Source organism: Emydura macquarii, unplaced genomic scaffold, assembly GCF_026122565.2.
Source record: "Emydura macquarii macquarii isolate MOO-44397 ecotype Brisbane River unplaced genomic scaffold, CSIRO-AGI_Emac_v2 contig_3220, whole genome shotgun sequence".
NCBI lineage: Eukaryota > Metazoa > Chordata > Testudines > Chelidae > Emydura > Emydura macquarii.
This window is the reverse complement of record NW_027133357.1, coordinates 2,081,206-2,108,691: the sequence shown is the minus strand read 5'-3', so window position 1 is coordinate 2,108,691 and position 27,486 is coordinate 2,081,206. Positions and strand designations below refer to the sequence as shown.

At 54.1% G+C, this 27,486-nt stretch overlaps 1 protein-coding gene across 3 annotated transcripts; it reads left to right on the top strand.

Moving 5' to 3' along the window:
• Positions 1–866: 866 nt before the first annotated feature.
• On the top strand, positions 867–27,486 carry MYBPH (myosin binding protein H). Of its 3 annotated transcripts, none has more exons than XM_067531674.1 (11): positions 867–932; positions 3,692–3,826; positions 7,803–7,970; positions 12,443–12,531; positions 14,630–14,825; positions 15,627–15,766; positions 19,493–19,652; positions 21,561–21,697; positions 22,816–23,002; positions 26,417–26,458; positions 27,288–27,486. In XM_067531674.1, the coding sequence occupies exons 1-10, from the start codon at positions 902–904 to the stop codon at positions 26,425–26,427; spliced, it is 1,254 nt and encodes a 417-aa protein (XP_067387775.1). In that variant the 5' UTR covers positions 867–901; the 3' UTR covers positions 26,428–26,458; positions 27,288–27,486. The 3 variants fall into 3 exon arrangements, with proteins under 3 accessions (XP_067387775.1, XP_067387774.1, XP_067387776.1); XM_067531673.1 differs by lacking the exon at positions 867–932 and adding an exon at positions 1,510–1,798; XM_067531675.1 differs by lacking the exons at positions 867–932; positions 26,417–26,458; positions 27,288–27,486 and adding an exon at positions 1,510–1,798 and having other exon boundaries at positions 15,627–15,732; positions 22,816–22,973.

The window sequence follows — 27,486 nt, the reverse complement described above, 5'->3', positions numbered from 1 at the left end:
TTCACCGTGCAGCTGCCCAGGGCCCCGTTCCCATCCTCTCAGGCGCTGACTTGGCCGCCGTGTTCTACGTTTTCATGCCCTCCAGGCTGGATTACCGCAGCTCACTCCGCCTAGGAATGAGCACCCCGATGTTAAACACGCTTTGATTAGTCCACAATGCAGCAGCCTGTCTCCTCAGCCTTACTGGCTGCTGCGAGCACATCACCCTGCTGCCCGGCTCATTACACTGACTCCCTATACCCCAGAGTGGCTCAGATTCAGTCTCAGCACTAGTCTTTAATGCCCTCCAGATAAGTGGCCCAAGCCTGCCTCTCTGCAGCCATGATCTCCCTAGGCAGACAAGTTTCTCGGGATCTACGAAATCATCAGCACGAAGAGCGAAGCCCATGAGAGCAGCAGACAGAGCTTTCTCAGCAGCTGGCCCATGAGGGTGGAAACAGACAGTGACCATACCATAAAACTCCTTCAGCTTTAGCTTTTCCACAGCCACCACATAAATAACTACAAAGATGGAGAAAGAGGAGAAAACTTTCTGGCTCCCTCAGGGAAAGGTAGGGAGAAGAAGAGAGCATATACAGTCTTTATACAGTGGTGACGACATTTCTGCTAGACACTGGCATGCAGAGATGAGTGTGGTATAAATGGACAGAGAGAGAAACAAGAGTGTGTAATCCTTCAGCGCTATTCCTGTTTTTGTGGGCGAATCTGATATAAATTGAGTGGACTTTATTTCTGTTAAGCAAAAGGTAAAATAGAACAAAGACTCCTCCAGGCTTGTCTGAGTGACAGATTGGCAGCTGGACAGAGTAACCCCTGCTCCCATGTCCACTAGACCCTGTTGATAAAGGGGGGGGACGCACCACCTGCTCACCTTGTTTGCAACCCAAGATGACTAATATGGATGCCAGGAAGTGGCAGGCTGGAGCAGATTAGTGAGTCACCGAATTCAGTGTCCTGGAGTATGGCAGGCGGCTCAGTGAGTGGCGGGGGGAAGGGGATCACCAAGTGGATTAGTGAGTGGGGGGGACTAAGGGTAGGTCACAATGGGGGGCAGTGGAGAGAGTTGATGATTGTGTCTGTGAATGGGGGGGTCAGGGGAGGTCACAGTAGGGGGAGCAGGTGGCTCGGTGGGAGGATGTGGGGAGGTCAAGGGGGTAACTGAAGGGTCAGGGGATCGGTACCCACAGCCGGCCCAGCTTAGGAGACTGCGGCCATCGGCTTTGGGGAGGCCCTGCACAGCTCGTTCTTACCCAGAGTCCCCGCCCCGGAGCGCAGGGAGCTGGCTGCGGGGCAGCCGAGCGCACGGGGGGCCGGCCGGGCCGGGGTGGCGGAGACTTGCTGGACTCGCAGCTCCCGGGCGGCTATTCCTGGCGGCGGCCCCCGCCCGCGGCAGGGGGCTGCGGGGAGGTGACAAGTGGCAGCCGGAGCCTATAAAAATTCCCGAGCCTCCAGCGACTCACAGACCCGGCCCCACGCGGAGCGGAGCCCCCCCCCCCGGATCCGGAGCGGAGACCCCGTGCTCACGGAGCCCCAGATCCGGAGCGGAGACCCCCCGTGGCCCCTAGAGCGGAGCCCCAGATCCGGAGCAGAGACCCCGTGGCCCCTAGAGCGGAGCGCTCAGACCTTGCGGTCATGCCCGGCAAAGAACCAGACCCAAAGCCGGCCCCGGCGACCCCAGAAGCCGAACCGGCAGGAACCGGGGCAGCAGAAGCGGCTCCAGCCCCACCACCAGAGAGCGCCCTGCCGGCTAAGCCCCAGCCCCCGGCAGCTGCTCCGGAGCCCCGGGAGCCTAAAGCAGGTGAAAGGGAGCCGGGAGCGTGGGGAGGAGCGGGGGTCTGCTCGGAGAGCAGCGTCTGTGTTGGGCGGACGAGGCGGCCCCGGGAGCCCATTCTCGGGAATATGGGTGGGCAGGGGGGCTGGGGGTGTGGAGAGGGGAGGGGGTTAGGCTGGCAGGTGGGGGTGGGGGCATTTAGGGGGATGGGGGGCAGGAGAGGCTGGGGGTGAATAGAGGGGAGGGGGTTAGGCTGACAAGTGGGGGAGGGTGGGTGTATTTAGGGGATGGGGGGCAGGAGAGGCTGGGGGTGTAGAGAGGGGAGGGGGTTAGGTTGGCAGGTGGGGGAGGGTGGGGGTATTTAGGGGGATGGGGGGCAGGAGAGGCTGGGGGTGTAGAGAGGGGAGGGGGTTAGGTTGGCAGGTGGGGGAGGGTGGGGGTATTTAGGGGGATGGGGGGCAGGAGAGGCTGGGGGTGTAGGTGTAGAGGGGAGGGGGTTAGGTTGGCAGGTGGGGGAGGGTGGGGGTATTTAGGGGGATGGGGGGCAGGAGAGGCTGGGGGTGTAGAGAGGGGAGGGGGTTAGGCTGGCAGGTGGGGGAGGGTGGGTGTATTTAGGGGATGGGGTGGGCAGGAGGAAACTGAGGTTCGCCAGAAGTCTAACTGGGTTCAAGTGAGAACTAGATCAGTCCACGGAGGGGTAGGTCCATCAGTGGCTATTGTCGAAGATGGTCAGGGACGCAGCCCCATGCTCTGAGTGTCCCTAAACCTCCGAGAGGGGATGGGTCCCTCTGTAATTGCCTTGCTCTGCTCATTCCTTTTGAGGCACCTGGCCCTGTCTGTCAGAAGCTAGGCTCCTGGGCCAGATGACCATTGGTCTGACCTAGTACGGTCGTTTTATGTTCTTCTGTATTTGGGGGCATGAGAGTGAGTGTGCGAGGCTGAGAGGTGTATTGGGGGGATGCAATGGGGAGGGGATGCTGGGGTGTGTGTCTCTGGGTGCATGGGTGTGGGCAAGAGGGCTGAGGTGCATGTGCTGAGCAGCTGAGGTGGGTTGGGGGGAATGGGATGGGGTGGGTGTATGATATCTGAGAAGATGGGATGGACAGGGCAGGGGAGGTGGTTGTATATGGGGCCGTGGGGTGAGCGTGTGAGGCTGGGGTGGGTGTGTTTGGGGGCTTGGGGAAGCTGGTGGGTATGTGTGTGGGGATGGATGGGGTGAGTGGTGGAGGCTGGGGTGGGTGTATTGAGGACATGGGGTTGGTCAGGGAAGGCTGGGATGGATGTCTTTGAGGGGATGGGCGGGGGAGACTGACATGGGTGTCTCTGGGTGATGGGGTGGGAGAAGGCTGAGTTGCGTGTCTCTTGGGGACGGGGTGGGTGGAAAGACTGGGGTGCATGTCTCTGGGGAAATGGGGCTGGGTGGGGGAGGGCGAGGGAGGCTGGGGTGGGTGGGGAGGCTGGAGTAGATGGGGATGAGCAAGGGAGGCTGGGTTGGGTGTCTCTGGGTGGATGGGGTTAGTGGGGGAAGCTGGTGTGGGTGTCTCTGGGTGGATGGGGTGGGGGGGAAGCTGGTGTGGGTGTGGAGGCTGGGGTGGGTGTCTCTGGGTGGATGGGGGTGGGCGGGGGAGGCAGGGGTGTCTCTGTGGGAATGGGGTTGGTGGGGGAAGCTGGGGTGAATGTCTCTGGGTGGATGGGGTGGGCATCGAGGCAGGGGTGGGTGTCTCTGGATGGATGGGGTTGGTGGGGGAAATTGGGGTGGGTGTCTCTGGGTGGATGGGGGTGGGTGGGCGAGGCTGGGGTGGAAGTTTGGTAAGCACTTGGGGAATGCATTGAAAGGCTGCGTATGGCGAGCAGGCCTAACTGGAGGGGTTGTGTCAGTGGGGGTGCAGTGATTTTCTAATGTGTCTGTGTTTGTTGCAGAGCCGCCTGGTTGCCCATCACACCTGGCAGTGGAGACTGTGAGTGATAACTCTGTGTCTCTGATCTGGAAAGCTCCGGAGCAGGTGGGCTCCTCTGGCCTGGATGGATACCTGGTGGAGTGCTGCAAAGATGGAAGTAGGCTTGGGCTTTATTCCTTTATAAGCATGAAGAGCTGTGTGTATTAATGTGGAAGATCCAGTAACACACTGGCTAAGCGTGTCATGTCCCTGACTCGGGGCCAGTCCACACAGTGGTGGAGCTGGTTGAAAACCAGCAACACATTTTTGTGTCAAATTTCTTTTTTCTTTGACCAGCTCTCCAGAGAGGATGGTAGCTTACTATAGCTGCCAGATAGTGGATTTACTCCAATATCTCGGGGAAAAGGGCTCTTCTTTTAGTGCTGAAGGCCACAGGTTTAATCTCCAATGATGATCTGTGGTGGAAGTGCTGCTCCCATTGGATAAAAGGACTTGATTATGTCGATAAGTATCTACATGGGGAACACATTTTTAATAACGGGTTCTTCAGTCTAAAAGACAAAGGTCCAACACGATTCAATGGCTGGAAATTGAAGCTAGACACATTCAGCCTTGAAATAAGGTATATAGTTTTAATGGCGAGGGTAACTAACCCTTGGAACAATTGACCAAAGGTTGTGATGGATTCTCAACAACTGACCAGTTTTAAATCAAGATGGAATATTTTTTCTAAAAGATCCGCTCTAGGAATTATTTGGGGACAATTCTCTGGCCTGTGTTACACAGGAGGTCAGACTAGATGATCACAATGGTCCCTTCTGGCCTTCGAATCTAGGAATCTCTGCACCCAGGTCTCTTCCTGAGCCACGTACTGGAGTCAGGGGACAGTGGTGGGAACAGCAGGATGGTTCCTTGTCCTATGGTTGGGGGTCTCTAAACATCTGAATCACTTCAGATGAACGTAAATCTGGAGGCTAGGAAGCTGTACAAGCATCAGGAGGAGGAAAAAGGTTGCAGAGGAGCAGCCGGGGGCTAGGGACAAAGGAGGGGGTGCTAAGGTCAGCCTCAACTTTTCAAACTTGTGTACCTCACTTTAGGGCTCTGTGGCCCAGCTCCTCAAAGGTATTTAGGCACCTGACTCCCGTTGATTTCAATAGATGTTAGGTGCCTAAATACCAAGCTGAGGATCTAGGGCTGTGTCTTTATATTGACACCTAAATAAGTGACCTGATTTTCAGCGGTCTATTGAAATTAGCAGGTACTGTGGCTGCTCAGTGCCTCTGAAAAGCAGCCACATGTTGAGGTGCCTAAATATGGACATAGATCCTTAATTTGAAGCGCCCAGTTTTGAACATTTTGGCATTAAGTTTGATTGCCAGATGCAATATATTTTGACTTCAGATGCAGGATGATTGGTGATGTGGAGGAGATGGATCAAGGGAGGGGAGGAGAAATATTTAATCCTAGTGGAGCTGAAAGGAAATGTCAGGATTAGGAGGAGATGGTTGGGGGAGAGCTGGCAAGTTGTGCTTGGCTGAAGGTGTAGGCTTTGATTCCTCACCAGGACACGTGGTGAGCTGGATGGTGGCAAACTGGATTGGGCTAAGCTAGTGAAACTTGGCTGTTTCGTGACAGCTAGCAGGTTCTGGTTGGCAAGTTAATGGTCGCTGATTAGCCCACTGGTTGCTTTGCTGTTTGGTGGAATAGGGCAGGCTAGTGAGACTTGATTGGCTGGTGGCATTTGGCAAGTTCTGGTTGGCTCATTGGTCCCGCTTGCAGGCGTTGGTTGACTGATTCTTTGGGGCTGGTCCCTGTATGGTGGTGGGATTGGCTCCACCATGTTTTTCAGACTGGTGGTCTGGAAGCCTGTCTGCATTTGTTGGTGGGTTGAGTTTGGAGGATGTTGGGGATCTGTGGCTGAAAAGGTTTGTTGGTGGACTTGTGGTGGGCTGGCTGTGTGTGGGAGGTTCATGAAGCTGGCAGGGCTGTGTGGGCAGGATGCCGGGTGAGCCTTCGGTTGTTCAGTTGGATACTGGGGGTCTGTGAGCTCTGGTTGTGGCAGGCCTGTGAACCCTGGTTGGTGGGTTTGGGGCAGAGCGCTAGCCATGGCTGGCAGATAGGGAGAGGTTTTTGAGCGCTGGCTGGCTTGGGGTAGAACATAAGCCTAGGTAGGATGGGGGACTACCTTAATGTAAGTTACATCTCCACCAGCAGGCACCTAACGCCTGAAATGTGCAGTGAAGGAGACAAAAGCGCTTCACAACCTGATCCTTCTAAGTCTGCTGCTAAAGCAAGCCCTTGTCTGGAGGGAGCTGACCTGACAGCCAGGTCATGGAGCCCAGTCTCAGTTATGGTCCTTGATTGTGCAGGACCTGCTTAGTTGGTAAGAGAGCCATGTTCATCTGGCGGTGGATAGCTGATGAGCCCAGGACAGCTGGTCGGAGCTGGGCTGTTTGTTGGTTGGGGCTGGCATGGGTTGGAAAGTTTGGGATGGGTGCACAAGCCTTGCTGGTGGTTTGGGGTAGAAGGGAAGACTTGTGACCCTTCTTGTTTGGGGGCTGGGGCTCGCTAGCTCTGGGTGGCTGATCTGGGGGGAGCTGGAGGGTCTTGGAGGCCTCTCACGAGGTTTGGATGTTTCTGGTTGGATGCTCTTAGCGGGAAATCCTTACTTTCATTGGCCTTTGGAGCCTCCCAAGCTTTGGCTGTCTAGCGAGTCGGAGGTGTTGTGTTCCCAAGCTGCGGATGGTTGCAGACAGCTGATAAGCTCTGGCTGAGGGTGGGCAGCAAGCCTTACTTAGTGTTTAGCAGATGGTAGGGGAGTCCTTGTCTATTACTTGTTTTGGTGAGGCTGTCAAGCCTTGATCAGGGAGCCCCAGTTAGTTGGTTTGGGGAGGCAAGGGCATGTAGATTGGTTTGTTGGGATGGGTGACAAGCCCTGCTACGTGACTGTCCATCCACCGGCAACTAGTGGTGTCACCTGCTACATTACTGACTTCCCTGTGGAGGGCCTCTGATCACCCAGAGGTGCAGTGAGAATGCACAGAGTGGGGAAGCTGGAGCCTGAGGCTGGCAGCTGCTCGGCCCCGAGGGGGAAGCAGCAATGCACGAGTTTCTGTGCCGGATGTGCGAAGTTCCTGGATGTGCGAAGTTCCCCGCTTGTGGGCCATTCTCCTTTTGCAGGCTCTGCCCCATTTGGATGCTGAATGGCACACTTGTTTTCTTTCTGAGAGGTTGATAAGTATGAATGAGCTGGCTGGTGGGAATGGCTAAAGAGCCCTGATTAGTTGGCAGATCCGAGGGGGGTGGTGAGTGTTGGTTTGCTGGTGCTGAGAGCTGAGTGAAGAGTTCAGAATGAGCAGTTTATTCAACGAGTTTAGCCATTTTTTCCTGTTTGCAAGTTGTCCATTATTCAAAATTGATGGACATTCTGTGAGAGCAGATTTCAGACTGCGCGAGCACTCCTTCAAGTACCTGATATTCACCGTTCCCTATTCAAGCTGTGTGATTGGTCACCTCTAGCCACATGGTTTTGTTTCTGTTCTCTGACTGGATAACCTAACCTTTATAACCTTCTTCTGCCTTTGCCTGAGTCCAAGCTGGTTTTGCAGTGCAGTGGCTCTTGGCTCTGAGCTGAGCTCTGAGCAAGCTGCTCTCTGGGAACATTAGCACGGTCACGATGCTCATGAAAAGTGAGGGAAAGAGGAGGTGAGCAGAGTCACAATGAAAGTCTGATCAAAAGTCACCACAACAGCACTACTCACTCTTTAGCTAGTTCTGCTAAGGATGGAGGAGGCTGCCCACAGATCTTTTGGCTTGCCTTCTACGGGGAATGGAATTGACAAGCAACTATTTTGCTCGGATTTGGTTGGGGGCACAGGGACAGTTCATGAAGGCTAGGCTGCTGAGATTTTGCACTGAAGAAATTTTGGGAAACTCCCATCTCTAGAGAATTAGATGGACTCTACAGACAGGTGTACTGTATCACCACAAAACTGGTTCCATGCTGGGCCTATGAACGTTGTCAGTGTCCATTTAACTTCTGTCATTTACTTTATTTGACAGTTAGCTTTTTTTGTTTGTTTGTTTGTAACCTGCTGTCTTATTAATGAAGAGCTTTTGTTTGTTTGTTCCAGCTGCAGACTGGGTAGCTGCTAACCAAGAACTCTTTCATTCTACCCGGTACACGATTTGCAACCTGACATCCGGAGATAGGCTTCAGATTCGTGTAAAGGCTGTGAATGCTGGTGGCATGAGTCTTCCAACTGTCCTGGAACAGCCTGTTGTCATCAGAGAGATACTTGGTACAGTATTGTCCTCACTATACACATTCCATACAGAAGCTAAACTGGTTATGTTAGCACAAGGAAGCACACAAGTCAGTACGTCCTCAGCTAATTTTGACCTCTGACTAACCCTTAACTCTGCCCCTGGTGCATTACAGTATGGCTTTTGATTGATCAAATGCTATTTCTCAAATAATAGTTATTGGGTCAAATTCAGCTTTGATGTAAATGGGCACAACTTCCACTGATTTCAGGGCACTGTGTTTGGATGTCCCTGACCTGTGTCTAGACGCTTCCTGAAAGACCACTAGATGTCTCATGGAATGACCATGTTTCATCAGACCTTCAGCAAAAGGCTTTTATTTGAATGTTCTAATCATTGAAATAAACATTTGCTGTGTTATTTCATTGTGTGCACTTACACTCCTCTATTTATGCACTCAAATCATCTGTTGGCTCATTTGTCTTTTGCACGCTCATCTGTTGTTGCACATTCACACACACACAGGTATGTCACTGAGTGTATGTCTGCACTTGGAATGGTGCATACTTATTTTGTTCAGGAGAATTAATCACTGTTTGTGTGCAACATGGGAACGTGACTCACTTTGAACTGGCTAATGAATTGTTATTCCCTTAGCAAGGCTCCCGTTCCTCTTGGAGGGCAATAGAATCATAGAATGTTAGGGTTGGAAGGGACCTCAGGAGGTCATCTAGTCCAAACCCCTGCTCAAAGCAGGACCAACCCCAACTAAATCATCCCAGCCAGGCCTTAAAAACCTCTAAGGATGGAGATTCCATCTCCTCCCTAGGTAACTCATTCCATGAACGTGTCACATCTGAGATGGGAATACAAAGCTGTTTTTCAGTTATCCAAGAGCAGACAGGACTAAGAAATTGTTAACCTGCATGTTTTTATGTTCCTGTAACTCAAAGAGCTCAGTGGATTTTTTTTAAATACTCCCCCCTGCCAAAAAAGAAAAAAATGACTTCTGAGATACGTTAACACCACAGGAAAACTCCGATGAAGCTATCAGCATCTGAAAAAAGGGATGCAAATCTTGAATGGTCATTGCTACTACTGCAGGTATCCCAAATGGAGTGTGAAATGTTGAGGTCCTGTACAGCATTGGCAGGAGGACCATGCTTCCAATCAGCTCCCATGGTTTCAGCTAACATGGTTTCTGTGATACCTGTGGCGAGGGATTATGATTAGACAGTCACGCTGGTGGACGATGTTCTCTCAATGAACTCCCTCCCAGCAATGCAGTTGTCAGCAGCTGTAATGCAGTCTGTAACCCCGTTGGGGAGAGCACAAACTGTGTCTGGTTCATAGGATCTTTTGCTGGAATTTCCCACCACTGCTATTGTCACCTTCGCTCCAGTGCGTTATAGCATACACAGGGCCTCCAGCCTCTGTCAGCGTTGTCTAACCCAGCTCAGAACAGGTGTGCATAACCCAATGTTTAATATGCTTCAGCCAACGGCACCTTGTCAACACTTGTGCTCCCAGAAGCTGAAGAACTGGTAATTTTAGCTGAAATGTCCTAATACAGACAAAGCCTGTTTTAGTTCACTCTATAAGTGAATTAATCTAAATAGAATTAAAGCCATTTATTTCCAAATGAGCGGGTCTGCATAGGAATTTAATGTGGTTTCACTAATCTACTTTGAATTCACACCTTTGGTTAATTCATATTAATTTTCCTGCGTGTCCCTGTGTATACATGCCCTTAGAATCACAGGGCTCGTCTGCGTGGTGAGTTGCTGGATGGCAAGCCAGGGTGTGAATCTACGGCACACCAATTTGCCATACAGTAACATCCCGTGTGGACCCTGCTACAACGTAGTGAAAGTCCCAGAGTGCAGCTTAGCACTCTGGGACTTTTACTGCACTGTAGCAGTGTCCAAATGATGATTTATTGCACGGCAATCTACCATGCAGTAACTCCCCATATAGATAAGCCACCAAGTTTAAGGTCAGAAGAGACAATCTATCCTCCTGTATCTCACATGCCACTAAATGCAACTCAGCCACTTTCTGGTCATGTTTTGCCTTAACTATATTTCAAATATAGTCAGTGGCCATAGCATCATAGGTGCTGGAACTAAAGGTGTATGGGGTGCTGCCTGGCTTGAAGTGGTTTCCATTATATACAGGGTTTACAGTTTGATTCAATGGCTCGCAGCACCCCCAGTATAAAAATTGTTCCAGCATCCTGCATAGCACGTTTGAATTCAATGAATAGCTTCAGCTAGAAATTATTTTTTCAAAAGAGTTGAAATGTTGTATTTCATAGGTGTTTTATTTTATTTATTTCATAAATGTTTTATTTCAACTGTTTTGTTTCAAAACAGTGTTTCAGTTTTAAATTTGCCCAGTCTGAAAAACAAACACACACAAAAAGGGTGGAAAACACCAGAAATGGCCAAAATCAGAGTGAAAAACTAAAATAAAAAAATTATTTTGAGTCGACCAAAATGTTGATTCTAAATGAAATTTTTTTGAGTTGTTCGATCCAAATATTTGAAAACATTTATTGCAGGTTGAATGGAACGTGATCTTTTTTTGGATTTTTCGGTTCAGCCTCCGAACCAAAAAATCCATTATTTGCTCAGCTCTGCTCCAGAGCAAACTGTAACTTGGCCACCTTGCATGGTATTTTATTTTTCTGTTTCTACGGTATGTTGACCAGTTCAATGCCTTCATGTTTATGCCACATGGCCAAGTTACACTTTTGAGCTTCCTGTTTTTTGTTAAGCTAAAGTCTCAACCAGAAAGTGGCACTGACCTCATTTTTGCATTTCATTCTAAATATGTACCTCTAACTGCATTCCTTGCTGTCCTGGGAACAAAATACCATGTGATGGCTTATTAAAGTTGCATGTTTGTTCTGCTAAAACCTACTGTGTGTGACTAGTCTATGTCAGTCTTCTCCATCTGTTACTTTCTGTTTTCACTGCTTATTTATTGATCCAGTTTCCTTGTTTCGACAAATCACTTGGGATGCTCGGAAGAGATTTTAAATAGCAGCAGACCAGTAGACAGACAATTAAAAGCAGGTGGAATGAGGAATTGCGTCTGTTGGACAGTCAGTGCCATGCACATTCATATGTAACTAGGGCAGAAAGAAGGGTTTCACACCTAGGGAAATAATTATTATAAGGTCTCTACCAGGGTAAGTTACATGTGAAGATGTTTGTGTACAGGCGCTGAGAAGGATACATACAAATTAGCATTCTTTCTTGGGGGTGTGAGATTTCTTTGTTTCACCAAGACTGATAAGGGCAAGTGTCGGCATCAGGAAAAGATTCCAGGACCAAATAGAAACGCGCGAGGAGGAGATGCTATCTCAGCTGTTGGCCAGGCCATCTGGGAATGTCAGGCATTCCTTTGCTACCGGCAGCACATTGACTGTGTTTTACTCTCACAGCTGTTTAGGCATCATTCAACTCAGATTTAATTCTAGATCCCCCTCGCTATAAAATATGCCTCCTGGAGGTAAGCCCCTGCATGTTTAATCCTGGGAGAGACATAGGCTTCTTTTATTATGTACTAGCATAAATCCTTTGTCTCCAAAGGAACTGCCAACAAATACAGATGTGGTAGAGTTACCCTGGTGCTATTTTGACTCTGCTAATGGAGACTGACGGTCCACTCAAACATTTTTTGCTTATCTCTGTTATGTTCCCCCAGGGAACACAGAAGTAAGTTTCCAGCACATGGCGTTAGCTACAGAGATCCCAATTAATGCCCCGCAACAGTCGACCTGCAGTCCTCTCTGAGCTCACAGCCAAGCAGGGAACCCCAGCTGCTGCAGGAAATGGTGTTGCATGACTTTTGGAAGTGCCCCCCCCAAAAAAATCAGTAGGGAACCAATTTCCTCACTAAGAGGTGCTGTGCTACAGGGAGGAGTGTTGGGTGACTGTAGGTAGCACTCTCCCCAGTGAGTTAGCACTCACCCCAATGACTCAATGTGGTGCGAGGGGGCACTGTGCTCCATGGAGCAGGGGGTGTGTCTCAGTAGGGGCGCTCTCCCTGGAGTGAGTTCTAGTCCCGGCAATAGCAGTACTTGTACTATGCAGCAGAAGGCACAGTGGTTAAGATGAAATAAAAAACCAATGCCATGACCCCCTGTGGGCAGAAAAGGCCCGGCAGCCCCACTTCATTAGAGACGGGATGTTCCGGCCCACCAGCAAACTCCCTAAGCTTGTGCTGGAGAAGTAGGTCCCCACTCGCTTCGTAATCCCCTTGTGTTGTGTTACTGATGCGGGGTGGCAGCCACGCTCCATCCAAGAGGTGGCTGCATTTCAGTGCCAAGTCAGCCAATCCTGTGCGGCCTCGGTGGGGAGCTGTTGGGGATCCACTGGGGCAAGAGGTGCTCTGGGCGCCTGAGATCCTGCTGTAGGAACTCATGCTGAGCGCGCGGGGCTGTGATTTCCCGAAGCTCTAATGAAAGCGAGAGGCGCGTGATGTCTGCTTTGTCTAGAGCCCCCGAAGATCCGAGTGCCACGCCACCTGCGGCAGACGTACATCAGGTCCGTCGGGGAGACGGTGAACCTGCTGATCCCTTTCCAGGTAGGTGGTGCATGTTTCCAGTGAATGGCTCTTGGCCTTGGTCTCTGGGCACGCAGCAAACCCCTCCCATGTGCGGAGAAGCGGGAGGATGGGGGTGAATGAAGGGAGACCACGAGAACAGACAGTAGCGGACAAGTGGGGAGGGGACGATCTCAGAAGGGCCTTAGGGGTGCGACAGGAAGCTTGAACCTGATGTGGTGAAATGGGGGGAGCTAGTGGAGGTCTCCACAATGAGGTTGGAGCAAAAGGAAAAAAGGGGAAGGGTGGCTCCGTGGGTAGGTTGCTAGCCTGGGCCTCAAGAGCCCTTGGCTGTGCCATGGAGTCCCTGTGTGACCGTGGGCATGTCCTGTAGTCGCTCTGTTCCTCAGTTTCCCATCTGTCCAATGGGGATGGCAGCAGTGCCCTGCCTCCCAGGCAGGGGTTCAGATGCGTGTGGTGAGGAGAGCCAGGCGAGCGCCATAGGGAGGTGTCAGCAGCTGCTCTTTGTATGGCTGTGGGTGGGCAAGGCGGGGGTCGTGGCAGCAGCAGTGCAAGTGGTACCAGTGGCCAAGGTGGGGGGCCGGGAGGGGAGTTTGGGCCCCCAGGACAGAGTGGAAAGGACACGTGCTGGAGGAAGAAGAGGTGAGGCTGGGACACGGCCTGGCTCTGGAGGGTTGAGGGTGAGGCCTGGCTGAGAGTCTAGCTGGGCTGTTCAAGAGGCGTGGGAGGTCAGCTGGGTCCATGTTGTCCAGGAGATGTCGGAGACCTGGGCTGAGATGTGGGACAGGCTGGGGGGAGACGGGGCAGGACCGAGAAAGGAGCTGTGCCAATTCCAGTGCTCGGGGAAATGCCCTTTCTCCCAACCGCTTCTCCTCTGAGCCCAAGCCATTCACCCCCTCCCACAGCTCCTCTGCATCAGGCCTTGGGGGCATCCCCCAGTGGGCTTTTACTGCCCTTTTTCCAACCACATGGGGGGCACTGGGAACATATTTATTTCCTCACTGGTGCGGGGGGTGGAGGGAAAGGGCTAGAGCCATGCCATCAGGGCCTTCACACCCCAGCAGGAGTAGGAAGGATGCTATATCCTCCATGCCTCCCAAGGCAGCCAGAGGGGACGCTGGGATCCTCTAGGCTACCCTGCAGGGTGGGGGAAGGCTGCCTGCTTCCAAGAGGAGTGTGGCTCATAAGCTCTGGTCTGCATTTCCCTCGCTGTCCCTGCATTCCACGTGCACCAGTGATTGGCTAGGAGAGGGCATCCTCCAACTCTCTTTGGCCCCAACGCCATGGGAACTGCCTAGGGGGCCCCACTGAGGGCTAAGCATTCTGTCCAGCACTAGGACCGGCCCTGCCTGTTTTCCTAACCAAGCAGCTGCACAAGTCTATTTAGCACACCATACGATCCATCCATCGTCCTTGGCCCTTGCTACTGTGTAGGTGGCTGCGAAGTGCTGTGCATTCTCCAGCCAGGTGCCTGGTGCTGCGATCTGTGTATCGTGCCAATTAAACCCAGGCCGTAATTAACTGTCAGTGCCCTTCAGTAGGTGACACGCAGTGTAACTGAGCTCTCCAGAGCAGGAACTCCTGCTGTCTGCACACTCTGGTCTCTCAAGCAAACGCAAGAGAAAATGAGAGTTTGACACTGCTGCAGACAATCATACTAGATGGGCCAGAGCCGGGGGGGGCCTGGAGATTTATTCTCTGTGGATCCCACCGTAGGATCAAGGCCACAGGCTATACGCTCTTTGAAGGACGCTGTATTTGGGTGTCACTGCTGACGTGTTAGCCGTAGTCTTAGCCCAGCTGGCAATGTCATCTTGGGGCCGTTGAATAGCAGCAGCTGCTCCCAGGTACTACAGCTGCAGGAGAAATACGAAGATGGGCATTGGAATGGAATCACATCCAAAACGCAGACCTGCCCACTACGCAGAGCCACCCGCCCCTAAAAATCGGACATCTCAAAGTGGCTATCAGAAGGCACTTCCAACCCCCCTGCCCTCTCCTGTGCATTGCCAGTAAAGACCCCCCAGAGACGACTGGCATAGAGCTGGCTGGGCAGTGCCTAGGTGGTGGAATGGAATTGAATCGCTCTCCTGAGCTTTCTCCTCCGGCTTTGTTCCAGGGGAAGCCGAGGCCGCAGGTGAGCTGGAGCAAAGAGGGCCAGCCCCTGGATCCCAACAGGGTGACCGTGCGCAATGGCGACAAAGACACTGTTTTCTTCATTCGCACGGCAGAGCGCAGTGACTCTGGCACATACCAGCTGAGCATCAAGATAGACAGGCTGGAGGACAAAGCCACCATTGATATCCGAGTGATTGGTAAGAACGCCGCAAGCACTGGGCACGGGTTGGCGCTTCGCAGCCTCACCTGCTCTCATGGGCCTGCGGCCCGTAGAATTCACGTCTGCCACATGGCAGCTCCCGCTGGGCTGGTCAAGCCCTGGCATGGCTGGGGATGGAATCCCCAGGCAAACCCCCAGCTGGCCAGCACCCAACAATGGGGGCGAGAGATTCCAGGGCAAAGGCATGTGTGCTTTGTCCTCGTGTGTGACGCTGGGAGCTCCAGCAGCACCTCCCAACACAGTGTGTGTGGCCCGCTGCCCTATGTGTGGTTAGGAGGAAAGGTCTGCAGGAGGAACACGGCAGGGCTTGGGGATTGCTGCTGGGCATAAGGCAAACCTGCCCTAAAAGGATGAATAAGAGGGTACAAATAGGATGGAGGGAGGGCTGGGGAGCAGAACTGATGGGGAGGCTGGGGGACAGGGTGCATATTCTTTCCAGACTCCTGCATGCTGCTATACGATCACACAAACATGAGTAACCCATGAAATCAGAGAGAGGCACATGCAGGTCGCTCCCTGCCCTGACACGATGGTGATGGGTGCTATTGAATCATAAGAGATGGGGCAGATTCTGGGCGAGAGACCACGAAAGATTCCCCTCGTTACTCACGCACCCTACAGATGCGCATTACCACAACCGCCCAGGCACTCTGCAAAGCGGCTGCTGGCTCTGATGGCAGGTGGATGAATGAATGAGCTGCTGTCTGCTGCTGCGAGCCGCCGTGCCCACCCTGCATCAGCGGTCGGAAGGAGCCTCTGGTGGTGTTTGTCATTGCAGAGCCGCCGGGCCCTCCAGAGAACCTGAGGCTGATTGACGTGTGGGGGTTTAATGTGGCGCTGGAGTGGACCCCGCCCAAGGACAACGGGAACGCAGCACTCAAAGGGTACGCGGTCCAGAAGTCGGACAGGAAGAGCGGGGTGAGTCTGTGGTGTCTGACCGGAGTGGCCCTGGGAAGGATGTGCAGCCTGAGCTGAGTTAGATGCTGCAGAGTGGGATAAAGTGCTCATGGTGGCAGCGGGTTCCTGTCGATAGTCTCCAGGCAGAACCATGGAGATGGAATCCCCTCTCCTGGGGGCAGTTTGCTTGGTGCAGGAGTCTGCACATCGTGGCGCAGGAGTGGTTTGCAGGGGATGTTCTTGGGTGCTTCCAAACCGGTTTGGTTCCCAGCGCTGTATTTGTTTGGTTATTTGTACAACAGCCCGTAGGGGCTTCAATCAGGATCAGGGTCCCATTGGGCCAGAAGCTGCACAGACAGGGCTCGCCATCGATGGCAAGACAAAGCAAGTGGATATAACGGAGAGTTGGAAAGAGAGGGGTGACAGGGGGTTCGTGCCTTTACCCAGGCCAGAGCTGTTCACAGCTAGGTGGTTTGAAACCTGCTATTTCTAAAAAAATAACAGAGATCAATAAATCAGGTGACTGTCCGATGTTCCTACAGACCCAACGTTATCAGCTGGGAGCTTCCCATAGGTGTCACAGCGAAGTGAGCCTTCCGAAGAAGATGCACTGGTGGGACTGGGTTCGGGGGTGGAGCTTGGTGATGTAGGTGCAGCAGAGTAGGGGAAGTCAGTGCCATGTGCTTTGGATAAGCAGGGAGGCGCTAAGCAGTGTAGGACCTGAAAAGTAAGGACTAGACACTTTTCTGTGATGAAGTGGAGAAGGGGTAGCTGGTGGAGAGGGGGCTCAGGGGAGTGACGTGGCCAGAGCCACAGGCCACTCAGATGGTCCGACAAAGGGAGTTTTCCTGGGGAAGAGCTGTGAACCCTGATGCAGAGGCACTGTTCCTATGGCTGGGGCATCTCCTTTCCAGCCACTGCCGTGTATGGGCAGGCCGGCTGCTGCTCTTAGGAGGCAGAGCTGTGCAGGTAGGAGAACAGTGAGTAACCCCACCCTGGACCCAGGACTGAGCAAGAGAGGGTGCACTTCTGATGTGAGCACAGAGTCACTGCCAGGCCCCCCCAGTGCTCATGGTGCAACGGGGCACAGATCCGGGCCATAAAACGCCTCAGCCGCAGACATTGCTAGTACTGCCTGGGGAACCCCCCCACCTCCGATTGGCTGCTTTCCCCACTTACCCACCTCCTGGGGAAGAGCAGCCAATCAGAGCTGCACAGGAGGTAGACAAGGTTCTCTTCCCTCCCCCAACAACGTGACACCTTCTCGAAGGGGGAGGGGAGAGGAGAGCGACCTCAGCAGCTCAGCGCAGCTCCACTTTCTCCACCCCATCTACCCCCTGTGAACAATGGGGACTGCTCCTCTGCCTCTCCCCTCCCTGCATGCAACATCCTGCCTGAAGCAGGGAGAGGGGACTCCATTGCAGCCCTGGGCCCTCCCCAGGCCTGGGCGAAGGAGGTGAAGAACCCCAGGAGGTGCGGGAGGAGAGATGAAGCAGAACAGATGCAGGGGCAGAGTTGATGTGGGGACTGCGGAGACAGGATTGATCTGGGTGTTGGAGAGTGGAATGAATTGCCAGGCAGGGAAATAGGCAGATGTAGGGGTGTTGACAGATCCCCTCATTCCCCACTTTCCCCCCAGACCTTTTCAAGCACTGTTGCTCTGGAGGAGGTCACGGGAGGGACTGTCCTGAAGAAGCATTTGGGGATAGGGAAGAGGAAGGTGGGAGGGGAGATGGGGTGGGGAAGAGAGGATGCATGCCAATTTCAGAACCTCTTGCTTTTCAGCCTTTAAAGCAGTGAGATCTCCCTTGCCCGACCCCCACAGGCACCTGTTGAAAGACCAGTCACTGCTGAATGATGCCTGGGCGCAGGCGAAGGGGAGAATGTCATGCAGGCGAGACCTGCTGAGCCAGGCGCAAGGGCAACTGCTCTCTGTTGTGTCAACAACTGCAGCCTCTCCGTGAGCAAACTGCTTACCCTGTGCATTAAAGGCTCGCCTCACACTGGCTGAGGGGCAGCTGGGATGCCCTGTCTGTCTTGCTCAGGGCATTCAGTGCCTCATGTTTTTTTGTGGCTGGGGGAAGAGTCTCCAGCACAGCAACTTCAAGCAGCGCGTCATTAGGCTGAGATCTCCGTAACTATCTCAGCTATCGAGAAAGGTGGCTTCATTCAGTGCATTTTTCTGCAGCTCTCCCAGCAAAATAACTACCCCAGGCAGCTCTGGAGGTTATTCCAAGGTGAGGGAGATTTGTCGAGCTGTGTATCAGAGGTTTGAACAGAGAGGACAACCGCAAGTCTCCTGGCAGAAATCAGAGTTGGGAGTTGTGTTGGTTTTTTTTGTTTTTCACCTGCCCTAAGTGTAATGAGTGGGCTAAAATCACAGGTGAGGCGGAACGGATCAGAGCTGCCCAGATGAGGGATTGCTTTCAGTTCATAGGGGTTTGTCTACACTGCAGCTGGAGGTGTAATTTCCAATTTTTGGCCGGTAAAGGGCAACCCCAAGGCCTGAGGAATGGGACAGGCCCTGAGTTCTCTGCTGGGCGATATAAACTGGTCATCAAGGGTAGGCTTGAAATTAGATGAAGGTTTCTAACCATCAGAGGAGTGAAGTTCTGGAACAGCCTTCCAAGGGGAGCAGTGCAGGAAAAAAACCAAACCCTAGCTTCAAGACTGAGCTTGATACGTTTATGGAGGGGATGGTATGACGAGACTGCCTACAATGGCATGCAGCTGATCTGTGACTGCTGGCAGCAAACGTCTCCAACGGGCGGGGATGGGACACTAGATGGGGAGGGCTCTGAGTTACTACAGAGAATTCTTTCCCAGCTGTCTGGCTGGTGGGTCTCTCCCACATGCTCAGGGTCTAACTGATCGCTGTATTTGGGGTCGGGAAGGAATCTTTCCCCCAGGTCAGACTGGCAGAGACCCTGGGGGGTTTTCGCCTTCCTCTGCAGCATGGGGCACAGGTCGCTTGCAGGTTTAAACTAGTGTCAGTGGTGGATTCTCTGTAACTTGAAGTCTAAACCACGATTTGAGGACTTCAGTAACTCAGCCCGAGGTGAGGGGTCTGTTACAGGAGTGGGGTGGGTGAGGTTCTGTGGCCTGCAGTGTGCAGGAGGTCAGCCCTGGCGCGAGTAGGATTTGCTGAGGAAGGAAGGCAGGGGAAGGGCGCTCACACTGAGGGAGGGGAGTGGGTTTGAGGAGAGGGTGAGGGTGGAGCAGGGCCGATGATGGCCGTGAGTGTCATGGAGGAGGGAGAAAGCGGTTGATGCAGAGATGAGGAGGGGAGAGCAGATGTGGCGGCGGGCGGAGGGGGGGGCAAAGCTGGCTGCCATGCTGACTCAGGCTGCGCGCCCATCTAGGGAATCTCAGCCCCTGCCTGGCGCCTCAGAGGGGGTGGAAGCCTCGGCCAAGCTGCGTTCAGCTGCTCAAGGGCGGAGGGGCTGCAGTGGGGACGCCTTGGGGATGCAGGCGTGGAAAGGCCGAGGCTCACTGCCTGGGTGGAGCCTGGTCCCAGAGCTGGACTGAGCAGGGCCCATGGCCCCCCGCAGAGTCTGGGCTGGAAGGGGCTGCTTGCCAGCCTGTGCTGTGACCACTAGTGGGGAATTGACCTCACTTTCCTGGGGCGGGGGCTGCTGTTCAGGGACGCCTGGAACCCAGGGGGTTTGCAATGGGAAGCAGAGCCCCGGGAGCTGGGTGGCATCCAGCAGCCCCCACGCTAACAGCCTGGCTCCCCTCGGCTTTCAGCAATGGTTCACCGTGCTGGAGCACTGCCCCCGCCCCAGCTGCACCATCTCGGACCTCATCATGGGCAACAGCTACTCCTTCCGGGTGTTCTCGGAGAACGCCTCCGGGCGCAGCGCCACGGCAGCCGTCACCACGGAGCTGGCCCACATCGAGAAACAAGGTTGGTGCTGGGGGTGCCCAACAAAGAGCTGGTCGGGGAGAAAGAGCTCTCCCTGGAAGCCAGTCACCTCTTGGCCCTGGGCAAGCCAGTGGCACCAGGGACCAAAAGGCAGACGCAGATCTTTGCAGGCACTTTAAGTCAGATCCCAGGGGGACAAACAGCGTGGCTGGGAAAGCTGCAGCCAGCTGTAGCTCAGCAATGCTTATGTGGATGAGAGGAGGAGGCCCAGGTCTCCAACTACTCTCTGCATTCCCTCCCCCAGCTCCTCCTGCCCCTCTCCTACCCTCTCCACTTGGTTACTGCCTGGAGTGCAGCCATACAGACACCTCATTGTCTGATTGGCAGCAGTAACCGTCACCCACTCTGGGATGCTCCACACACCCCTGTGATCCGTCCGAGCCTAGGGCAGCCACCTGAAAATGCCAAGGTCAGGGCAGGCTGTAAAAAGAAGAGCAGATTCTCCCAACACTGGTGGGTGACACTGAAGTCAGACTTCCCAACCAGCCACAAACAGTGCTGCTGATTCCCCACACTGGTTATCAAGAAGCCAACGTTAAAATACACACAGTCCCCTTTACTGCATTTCAGTCTCTGGCTCCCAATCGGTCACTAGGTCCAGTAAAGAGACCAGTTATTTACAACTCTGTGCTCTTTACCAAAAAGGTTTCTCCTGACCCCAAAGGGTCAGCCACAGTACCAGATCAATATGTTTAGATCTCACTCAAAATACCACGCTGCCAGCCAATCCTTTAGTAACTAAAACTAAAGGTTTATTATAAAAAGAAAGAAACAAACTATAAGAGAAATGTTAAAGGATTAAAGCAATCAGGCACATACAACTGATTTGAAAGTCCATATATATCAGGTTTCTAGTAGAATTGTGGAGTTTGCAGGCTTGTATAGTCCCTCTGGTATACATCCTGTACCTGGATGGGTCTCAGTCCTTTGATTCACAGCTTCAGTTCAGTTCAGTTGTAGGCAAGTTTATCCAGAGGTAGGTAGGTAGCTGAAGACGACTGAAGACCAAATGGATGTGGTGCAGCTGCCTTTTATGTCCTTTGGCCTTTTTCATGCATCTTGTGGAATTTTACAGGAATAAGATGGAGTCCAGGGTCACATGAGTAAGTCCTGGTGACTCATCAGGTATATCCCTGGCTTCTCCCCTTGGGCCCATTATACCTGTGAATTTCCTTAATGGATCATTAAGCAGGCTAGTGCTGCAGCCATCCTGTCTGGGGTGTCACCCAGAAACACACTACAAATTGAAATATAGATACAGACATATCCATATCTTCCATTACACATATAGCACATGAACATAAACATCATCATCTTACTTAGCACATTACAGCCTTTCTAACAGTACCTGACACGGCATAGCTCACATGAATTATTATGATTCTGATGTATTGATGTTAAAAAATATAATAAATGGCCCCCCCAATCCAGCCAGGGTTACAACCCCCCCCCCCCACATACTGGCATCAGTGTGCAGCTGTTACACTCACACCAGGCACTGGGACTGGGGCCGTGTCTGTCCGGGAGCAGGCTGGGGAAAGGGACCTGTGTGGCACCGTGCTGGGCCTAGGAGAGGCCTTCGGGGGTTCAGGCTGCCGTGGCAATACCCAGCCAGGAGGGTACCAGCGCGCTGCACGGCTTGCATGCTCCATGTGTATTGCATCCTGGTAACACTCCCTGATGGGCTTTGCTGGTGCTTTCCCCTCTCCCCTCTGCTCCCTGTTGGGCGTCACGCCTCCATGGGGGCTCAGCATCTGGCGGTGCCATGATAGCATGGGTGCCAGCTCTCTCCTGGTTCCATTGCTGGTGCTGCCTGGGTCAGGCAACACTGCCTGGCATGAGCGCCGGGGCACAGGCTGCCGTGGCCGTGACCTGTTGTTTGTTTCCTAGAAATTGTTTACAAGCCTGAGATGTACTTGGGCCGGGACTTCTCCGAGCCTCCCAAATTCACCCAGCCCTTGGCGGACAGGACCACCACCAGAGGCTACAACACCCAACTCTTTTGCTGTGTCCGGGCCTTCCCCAAGGTGAGCCTCTGCCCTTTCCTCACCCTTCCTTTCCTCTGTCCACCCTCGCACATCTCTTCATGGGGCGGGTGCCAGTGCTGCCGCTGGAGCCCGTAGCGTTACTGTGCTGGACGCTTGGGTGGCAGCCGGCGACGGGCAGGAAAGAGCAGGCGTGGAGGCTGCTCTGTTAGTGGGGTTGGTGTCTGAATGGCCTGGAGGAATTATCTAAGAGCACTGGGAGCTCTGCTCCCCATTTTGGCAGGTCAGGGGAGCGCCCCAGCCCTGTGGGAGGTGCAAAAACCCTGCTGAATGCTGGAGCTGGACCAGGCCAGGCTCCCAGCCCCATGCACCGCCCTCCTGGCGTTGACTTTCCTGCTGCATTGAAGAGGCAGTGGCTGGAACTTAGGGCTGACAGCTGGGGGACCTGGGTTCTAATACCCACTGTGCTGCTTATTTACCACACGGCCTCAGGCAAGTCACTTCACCTCAGCCTCAATTTTTCCATCTCTAAAATGAGGCTCGTAATACTTTCCTGCTTCCCAGCGGGGCTGTGGAGGGCAAGTGTTAGTGTAGAGGGCGCCCGTCTCTATGGCATCTGGGTGTTTTACCACAGCTATGGGCACAGGGCCACCTGTGTGCCAAAGCCCCATTACACGCACACGTGGGGAGCTACCTCATTGCCCCATCAGTGATGGGCATGGGGCCCTGGACCACTGTTTTCCCAAAGGCCCTGCTGCATGCCTTGAGGGTCCTATCCAGAAACTGACAGATCACATCCGCTGAGTGGCTTCTAATTCCTGGAGTATGGCGGGGCTGTGGGAGGGGCGGCAGCTGCTCACATGGGGCTTTATAAATCCTAACCAGCAGCGTGAATTGCACCGATAAGCCCATGGAGAGCATGGTGTCCTACGCTCCTGCTGGCTCATCCTTTCCGCACCAGCTGAGATCCCCAGGGGCTTGTCAAAGGTCTCACTCTCAGGACCAGTGCAGAAAAGCCTTGAAGATGATCAGAGGCAGAGCTGCAGGAAGTGGCTGCATTTTTTGGAAGCTTTGGGCTGGTGAGGTCTCTCCAGCTGCCACGAGCCACTCTTTGGGAAATGAGCTCGTTTCTACGGCTAATAAAACCCACTGTCTTTCAGCCCAAAATCATCTGGATGAAAAACCAGATGGAGATCCGGGAAGACCCCAAGTACATCGCCGTCATCAACGAGGGGGTTTGCTCTTTGGAAATCCGTAAGCCCAGCCCATTCGACGGAGGCGTCTATACCTGCAAAGCGGTGAATCCCCTCGGGGAAGCCTCGGTAGACTGTAGGCTTGATGTGAAAGGTAAGGCTGGCTGACTGCCTGCCCTTGCTGATCTGTTCCTTGTCCCAGCACTGGGATTGCTTCAAAAATCATGGCCTAAGCCAGGGGTGGCCAACCAGTCAGAGACGAAGAGCCAAAAAAATAGCTATTGATAATGCTAAGAGCTGCATTCAGAGGAGCAAAGAGCCGCATGCGGCTCGCGAGCCGGCCACCCCTGGCCTAGGCTATCCAGCAGACTTCGGTGCCCAGGTCCCACTGAGATGTGCGGTTTTAGACCTCTTTGAATCTCAACCCTGAATGTTTTATTGACGCCCACGTCGGTGGATTGGAATCTTCTCTGCCGCCCTGTGCTCAGGGGGTGTCTGACAGCCGCCATCTTAGATAACAGCGGGATTGAACCGGGGCCTCCCAGAGCGAAAAAGTAGGAACGGCTCCAGTTTAAGCTAGGGTCAAGTCTCCGATCTGCCCCTATAATAGGCTCACGTCCTCTGTGAATCAGGCACAGCGGGGCCCCTGTAACACTCACTCCTGAGTGGGTTACATGTATGAGTCATGGGAGAAGGCTGTATCTTCCCCAGAATTAGGACCATGGGCAGCAATTTCCAGTTAGGACGTTCCCAGCACCGTCTACATCTATACTAGAGTCAGAGGAGTCAATTATTGTTTGTCAAGGTCCAGATTTTTGGGTTAAGGTATGGGGTCAAGGTCTGGATTTCTCACATCACAAGTGACCCTGTTCAACAAACACATACAGTGCTGTGTAATATACCCAGGACCTATTGCAGGGGTAGTCAATTGGTGGATTATGGGCTAAATCCAGACTGCCAGAGGCTTTTGACCGGACCATGAAACTCTGGGAAGCCGTGGGCAGTTAGTGTGGGGGGGAGGAGCTAGTGCGGGTAGAGGGGTGACTGGACGCATGCTGACAGTCTTGGGGGAGCTGGCACCCGGGGCTGACACGTAACTCAGGGCGGCAGGTGACCCCACCCCCCCCGCCTCCCTAAATGGAGCCCTGCCCCCACAGAGCTGACAGCAGGCGTCCCGCCAGGTGCCTGGGGCTGACTCGTAACTTGGGGGGGGCATGTGTCCCCCCGCCCTTCTTAAATGGAGCTCTGCCAGGCATGCTGGGGCTCGGGGCCTCAGCCACGCGGAGGCAGGGGCTGGACTGACAGCCCTAGAGACAGATGTTACCCTCAGCGCAGCACAGGAGACAGGCCCATGAGAACCCCGTGCCCATACGGAAGGGGCCCCAGGCCGGCTCTTCATTAGTACTTTGGGAGCCACGAGGGCCATAATAGCAGGCAGAGGGGTTGGGCAGGGCGTGCAGTCTCCAGAGCCCATCGGATCCTTGCCCGCTGGGTGCAGATTGCCGACAGGAGGGCCCGTGAGCCATTCCCAAGGGCTTAGCATCCACAGCTGTGCCCAGGTTTTCCAAAGAGCTCAGCACCCCCCTCACCCTCGCCCGAACATGTGGCCACAACCACGTGTGGGTTTTGTGATGCAGAAACCTGTCCACCAGAGCGGCCTACGTCCATCACTGAACAGCTGCCAGCCGGTAATGGCTCTCCGGGCCATGGTCCCATGGCCATTCTCTGAACCTTCCCATCATGCTCCCCAGGGAGGATAAGAGGTGTGCTCTCGCGCTGGAAGGCCTCAGGCTTTCCAGTAGACCTTCTCTTTCAGGCTCATGTTGCCTTGGTGCACACGGCACGGTGCCACAGCTGCGGCTAGAGGAGATGGATTTGTGCCTGGCTCCCCCAGACGCCCCTGGTGTTTGGAATGAGGAGCTGTCCCATCTCGATCATGTTCCCTCCCTCTGGAATGCCGTAGCCTCGCAGCATCGCCCTACTTTAAACTGAGCTCTGCACCCGGGATATTGGGCTGCCTCCAGCAGTGGCAAAGAGCCTCCTGCTAGACTGGATGATTGGCCCGTTCCACCTGGAGCAGCCCAGCTGAATTGCCGTGATTGACGTCTCGGGGTTCTGCACAGGGCTTCCCGCTCATGCGTCCTGGCATCTGCGGTGAGAGGCACCTGGGCTCCCCCACCTGACTCCGATGGCTAGACAAACACATGGCATTTACAGCTCTCCCCTCCCTCTCCTGCTACACGGACTCAAAGAGATGTTTTCTGCTCCGATTCCAAAGCCAGGAGGTGTTACTAATGCAGGGTCCTGATCCTGCCCGGTGCTAGGCACCCTCATTCCGCAGGGAAGCCAATGAGACGCGAAGCTATTCAGCATCTTGGAAGGTCAAGGGGTGGGCTTTGTAACAGCTGTGTTAGAGCTTCAGGCTGGTGTGGGGTGCAGCCAGCCAGAGCACATCTGGTGAGCACAGTGAGCGTCTCAGTCACCAGGGTGGGAGCCCAAGGACCAGCCTCAGCACCTGCTTAACACTGTGCCCCTCACCCAGAGTATAAAAATAAACCAACCCAGGCCGTGGAGCTGGGGGAAGCAGGGGCAGGGAGCAGAGATGGTTGGCGACAAACTATGGAGAGGCCAGGAGTAGAAAGGGTGTGTGTGTGTGTGTGTCTTGTGTGCACTCACCCTCCCAGGCCAGTCTGCATGGCACCAGGAGAGAGGCCTGGAAATGGCAGACCTGGCACCCTCATTGGGAAGTGATGAAAGTAGGAAAATACCGGCTAGTCCAGTGGTTGCCAACCTGTGGGCCGGGGGCCAAAAGTGGCCACGGGGGCTTTCAAAGTGGCCAGTGGCTCCCCTCCCGCTGGCTGCAGAAGGGAGCCGCTGCCAAAGGACCCTGGCGGAGTGCATTTCCACGGGGCTACAGGACGGGTGCGGTTTTCCTGCTGCAGCCAGGGAGACGGGAGATCAGCGAGAACTGCAGTGTGTGTGTGCGGGGCTGGGGAGGGGGGCAGAGCTGCTGACGGAGACGGGTGGCCCTTCAGGGTTGTAAAAATGATATCTGTGGCCCTCGAGCCAAAAAGGTTGGGAACCACTGAGCTAGTCAGTCAGATCGCCGCCTTCGACACCCTCCCTACAACATAAACTAGCAATCCAGCTGCATGGTCACACCCCTGCCCCCCCCCCACGCAGCCACCCCCGGTGCAGCCAGCGTGGACAGATGTGCCTCTGTGGCCGCGGAGTCACCAGACTTGGACTCTGCTGGGCCATGAGCGGGAGCGGTGCTTGGGCTGAGCGCCCGCTACCTTGCCAGCGCCCCCCCCCCGTGGGTGAGCAGGAGCATTGCAGCTGCTCACAGCGGAGGGGTGTTGAGGACAGGTCATCCTAGAGGCAGCCTGAGGGTGCTATTATTATATGCAGCTTGAACTGTGCCCGGGAGTGATGCACAGGTGTGAGGTGGTCACATTGGCTTGCCCTGCCTAAATCAGGCAGCCGAGCCGCACAGCCTGGAGCTTTTGAAGAGGAGTTTTCCTGACACCGCTATGGGATTGTTAGCATCGCTTGTGCTTTTTCACAGTACCCCAGTGAAGACAGCGTGGAAGGTCTGCTGAAGAACAAGGTAGGTTGGCGTCTAGATGGGGATACAATCAGTCCAGTCGGGGCAGAGTCACCAGTCCCCAAGGAGCCAATTAAACAGGGTCGCTACATTTTAGGTCGTATGATCAGTACGGTCCCAGAGCGCTCCATGTGGGCTGCGGTCAGGTGAAAAGAGGGCTGGTTGAGTGGTAATGCGTGTTATGGCCAGAACAGCATGGCTGCATGGTGGGGCTGGGAAGCAGAGACACAGGCCTTCCTGACACGGAGCGGGTCTGGTGCTAGAGAAGTAGTTTGCAATAACCCAGGAGCCTGCGGGGGTGAGGGAAGAGGTGTGGGGAGAGACCTGTGTCATTAGTGGGCCTGTGGACGGGGGGAGATCTGGTGTGTCAGCGAGCACAGAGTCCTTGGGAGAACCAGGGCATCAGTAGTCACAAATGGGAAAACAGGCATGACTTGGAGACTAGGGGGGTGGGCATGTATGGGGAGAGCCAGCACACTAATGGGATTCTGGATTGGGAGCATATGGGAGACAAAGCCTGGGCCCTTGGTGACCATGCAGGGGGGGGGTGGGAGGCAGCAAATGGGGAGACAGATGAGTGGAACTGGAGCCTGGACACACAATGGGAGGGCCAAAGGCAGGATGTGTCTGTAGGAGGAGAGCTAAGCCAAAGCATGGGGAGACCCTGTGTGGGAGTCTGGAGTCAGTTCTGTGTCAGAGCTTCCCCTCTGAAGCTAGCCAGATGGGCTGCACAGCAGCCTCTCTTGGCCCCCTTTCGCCGCCATGCCCTGGAGGCTCTATTCTCAGCAAGGCGCCGTCCCACTGGCTCACGCCTGGTCTCTTTGTTCCCTAGACGGAAGCTGGAGCTCGGCGTGAAGTTGCCACTTCTTAGCGTTGCCAGCAGACATGCAGTGGACCGTGGAGCCTGCCGGTTTTGGTCCAGTCCCCACGCCCAGCTCTGCTAACGCCGTCAGCTCTGTCCCCCTCTGAAGCAGTGTCCTGTGGTGACAGCCCTGCTCCGGCGCTAAATTTAGCTGTGACAATAAAATGAT

Bases quoted from the DNA above. Each gene is read 5' to 3' on its own strand.
- MYBPH (XM_067531673.1), top strand. From the start codon at position 1,633: ATGCCCGGCAAAGAACCAGACCCAAAGCCGGCCCCGGCGACCCCAGAA. The intron at 1,799-3,691 runs GTGAAAGGGAGC...TGTTTGTTGCAG, and splicing joins GCCCCGGGAGCCTAAAGCAG to AGCCGCCTGGTTGCCCATCA. The intron at 7,971-12,442 runs GTACAGTATTGT...TGCTTTGTCTAG, and splicing joins TGTCATCAGAGAGATACTTG to AGCCCCCGAAGATCCGAGTG.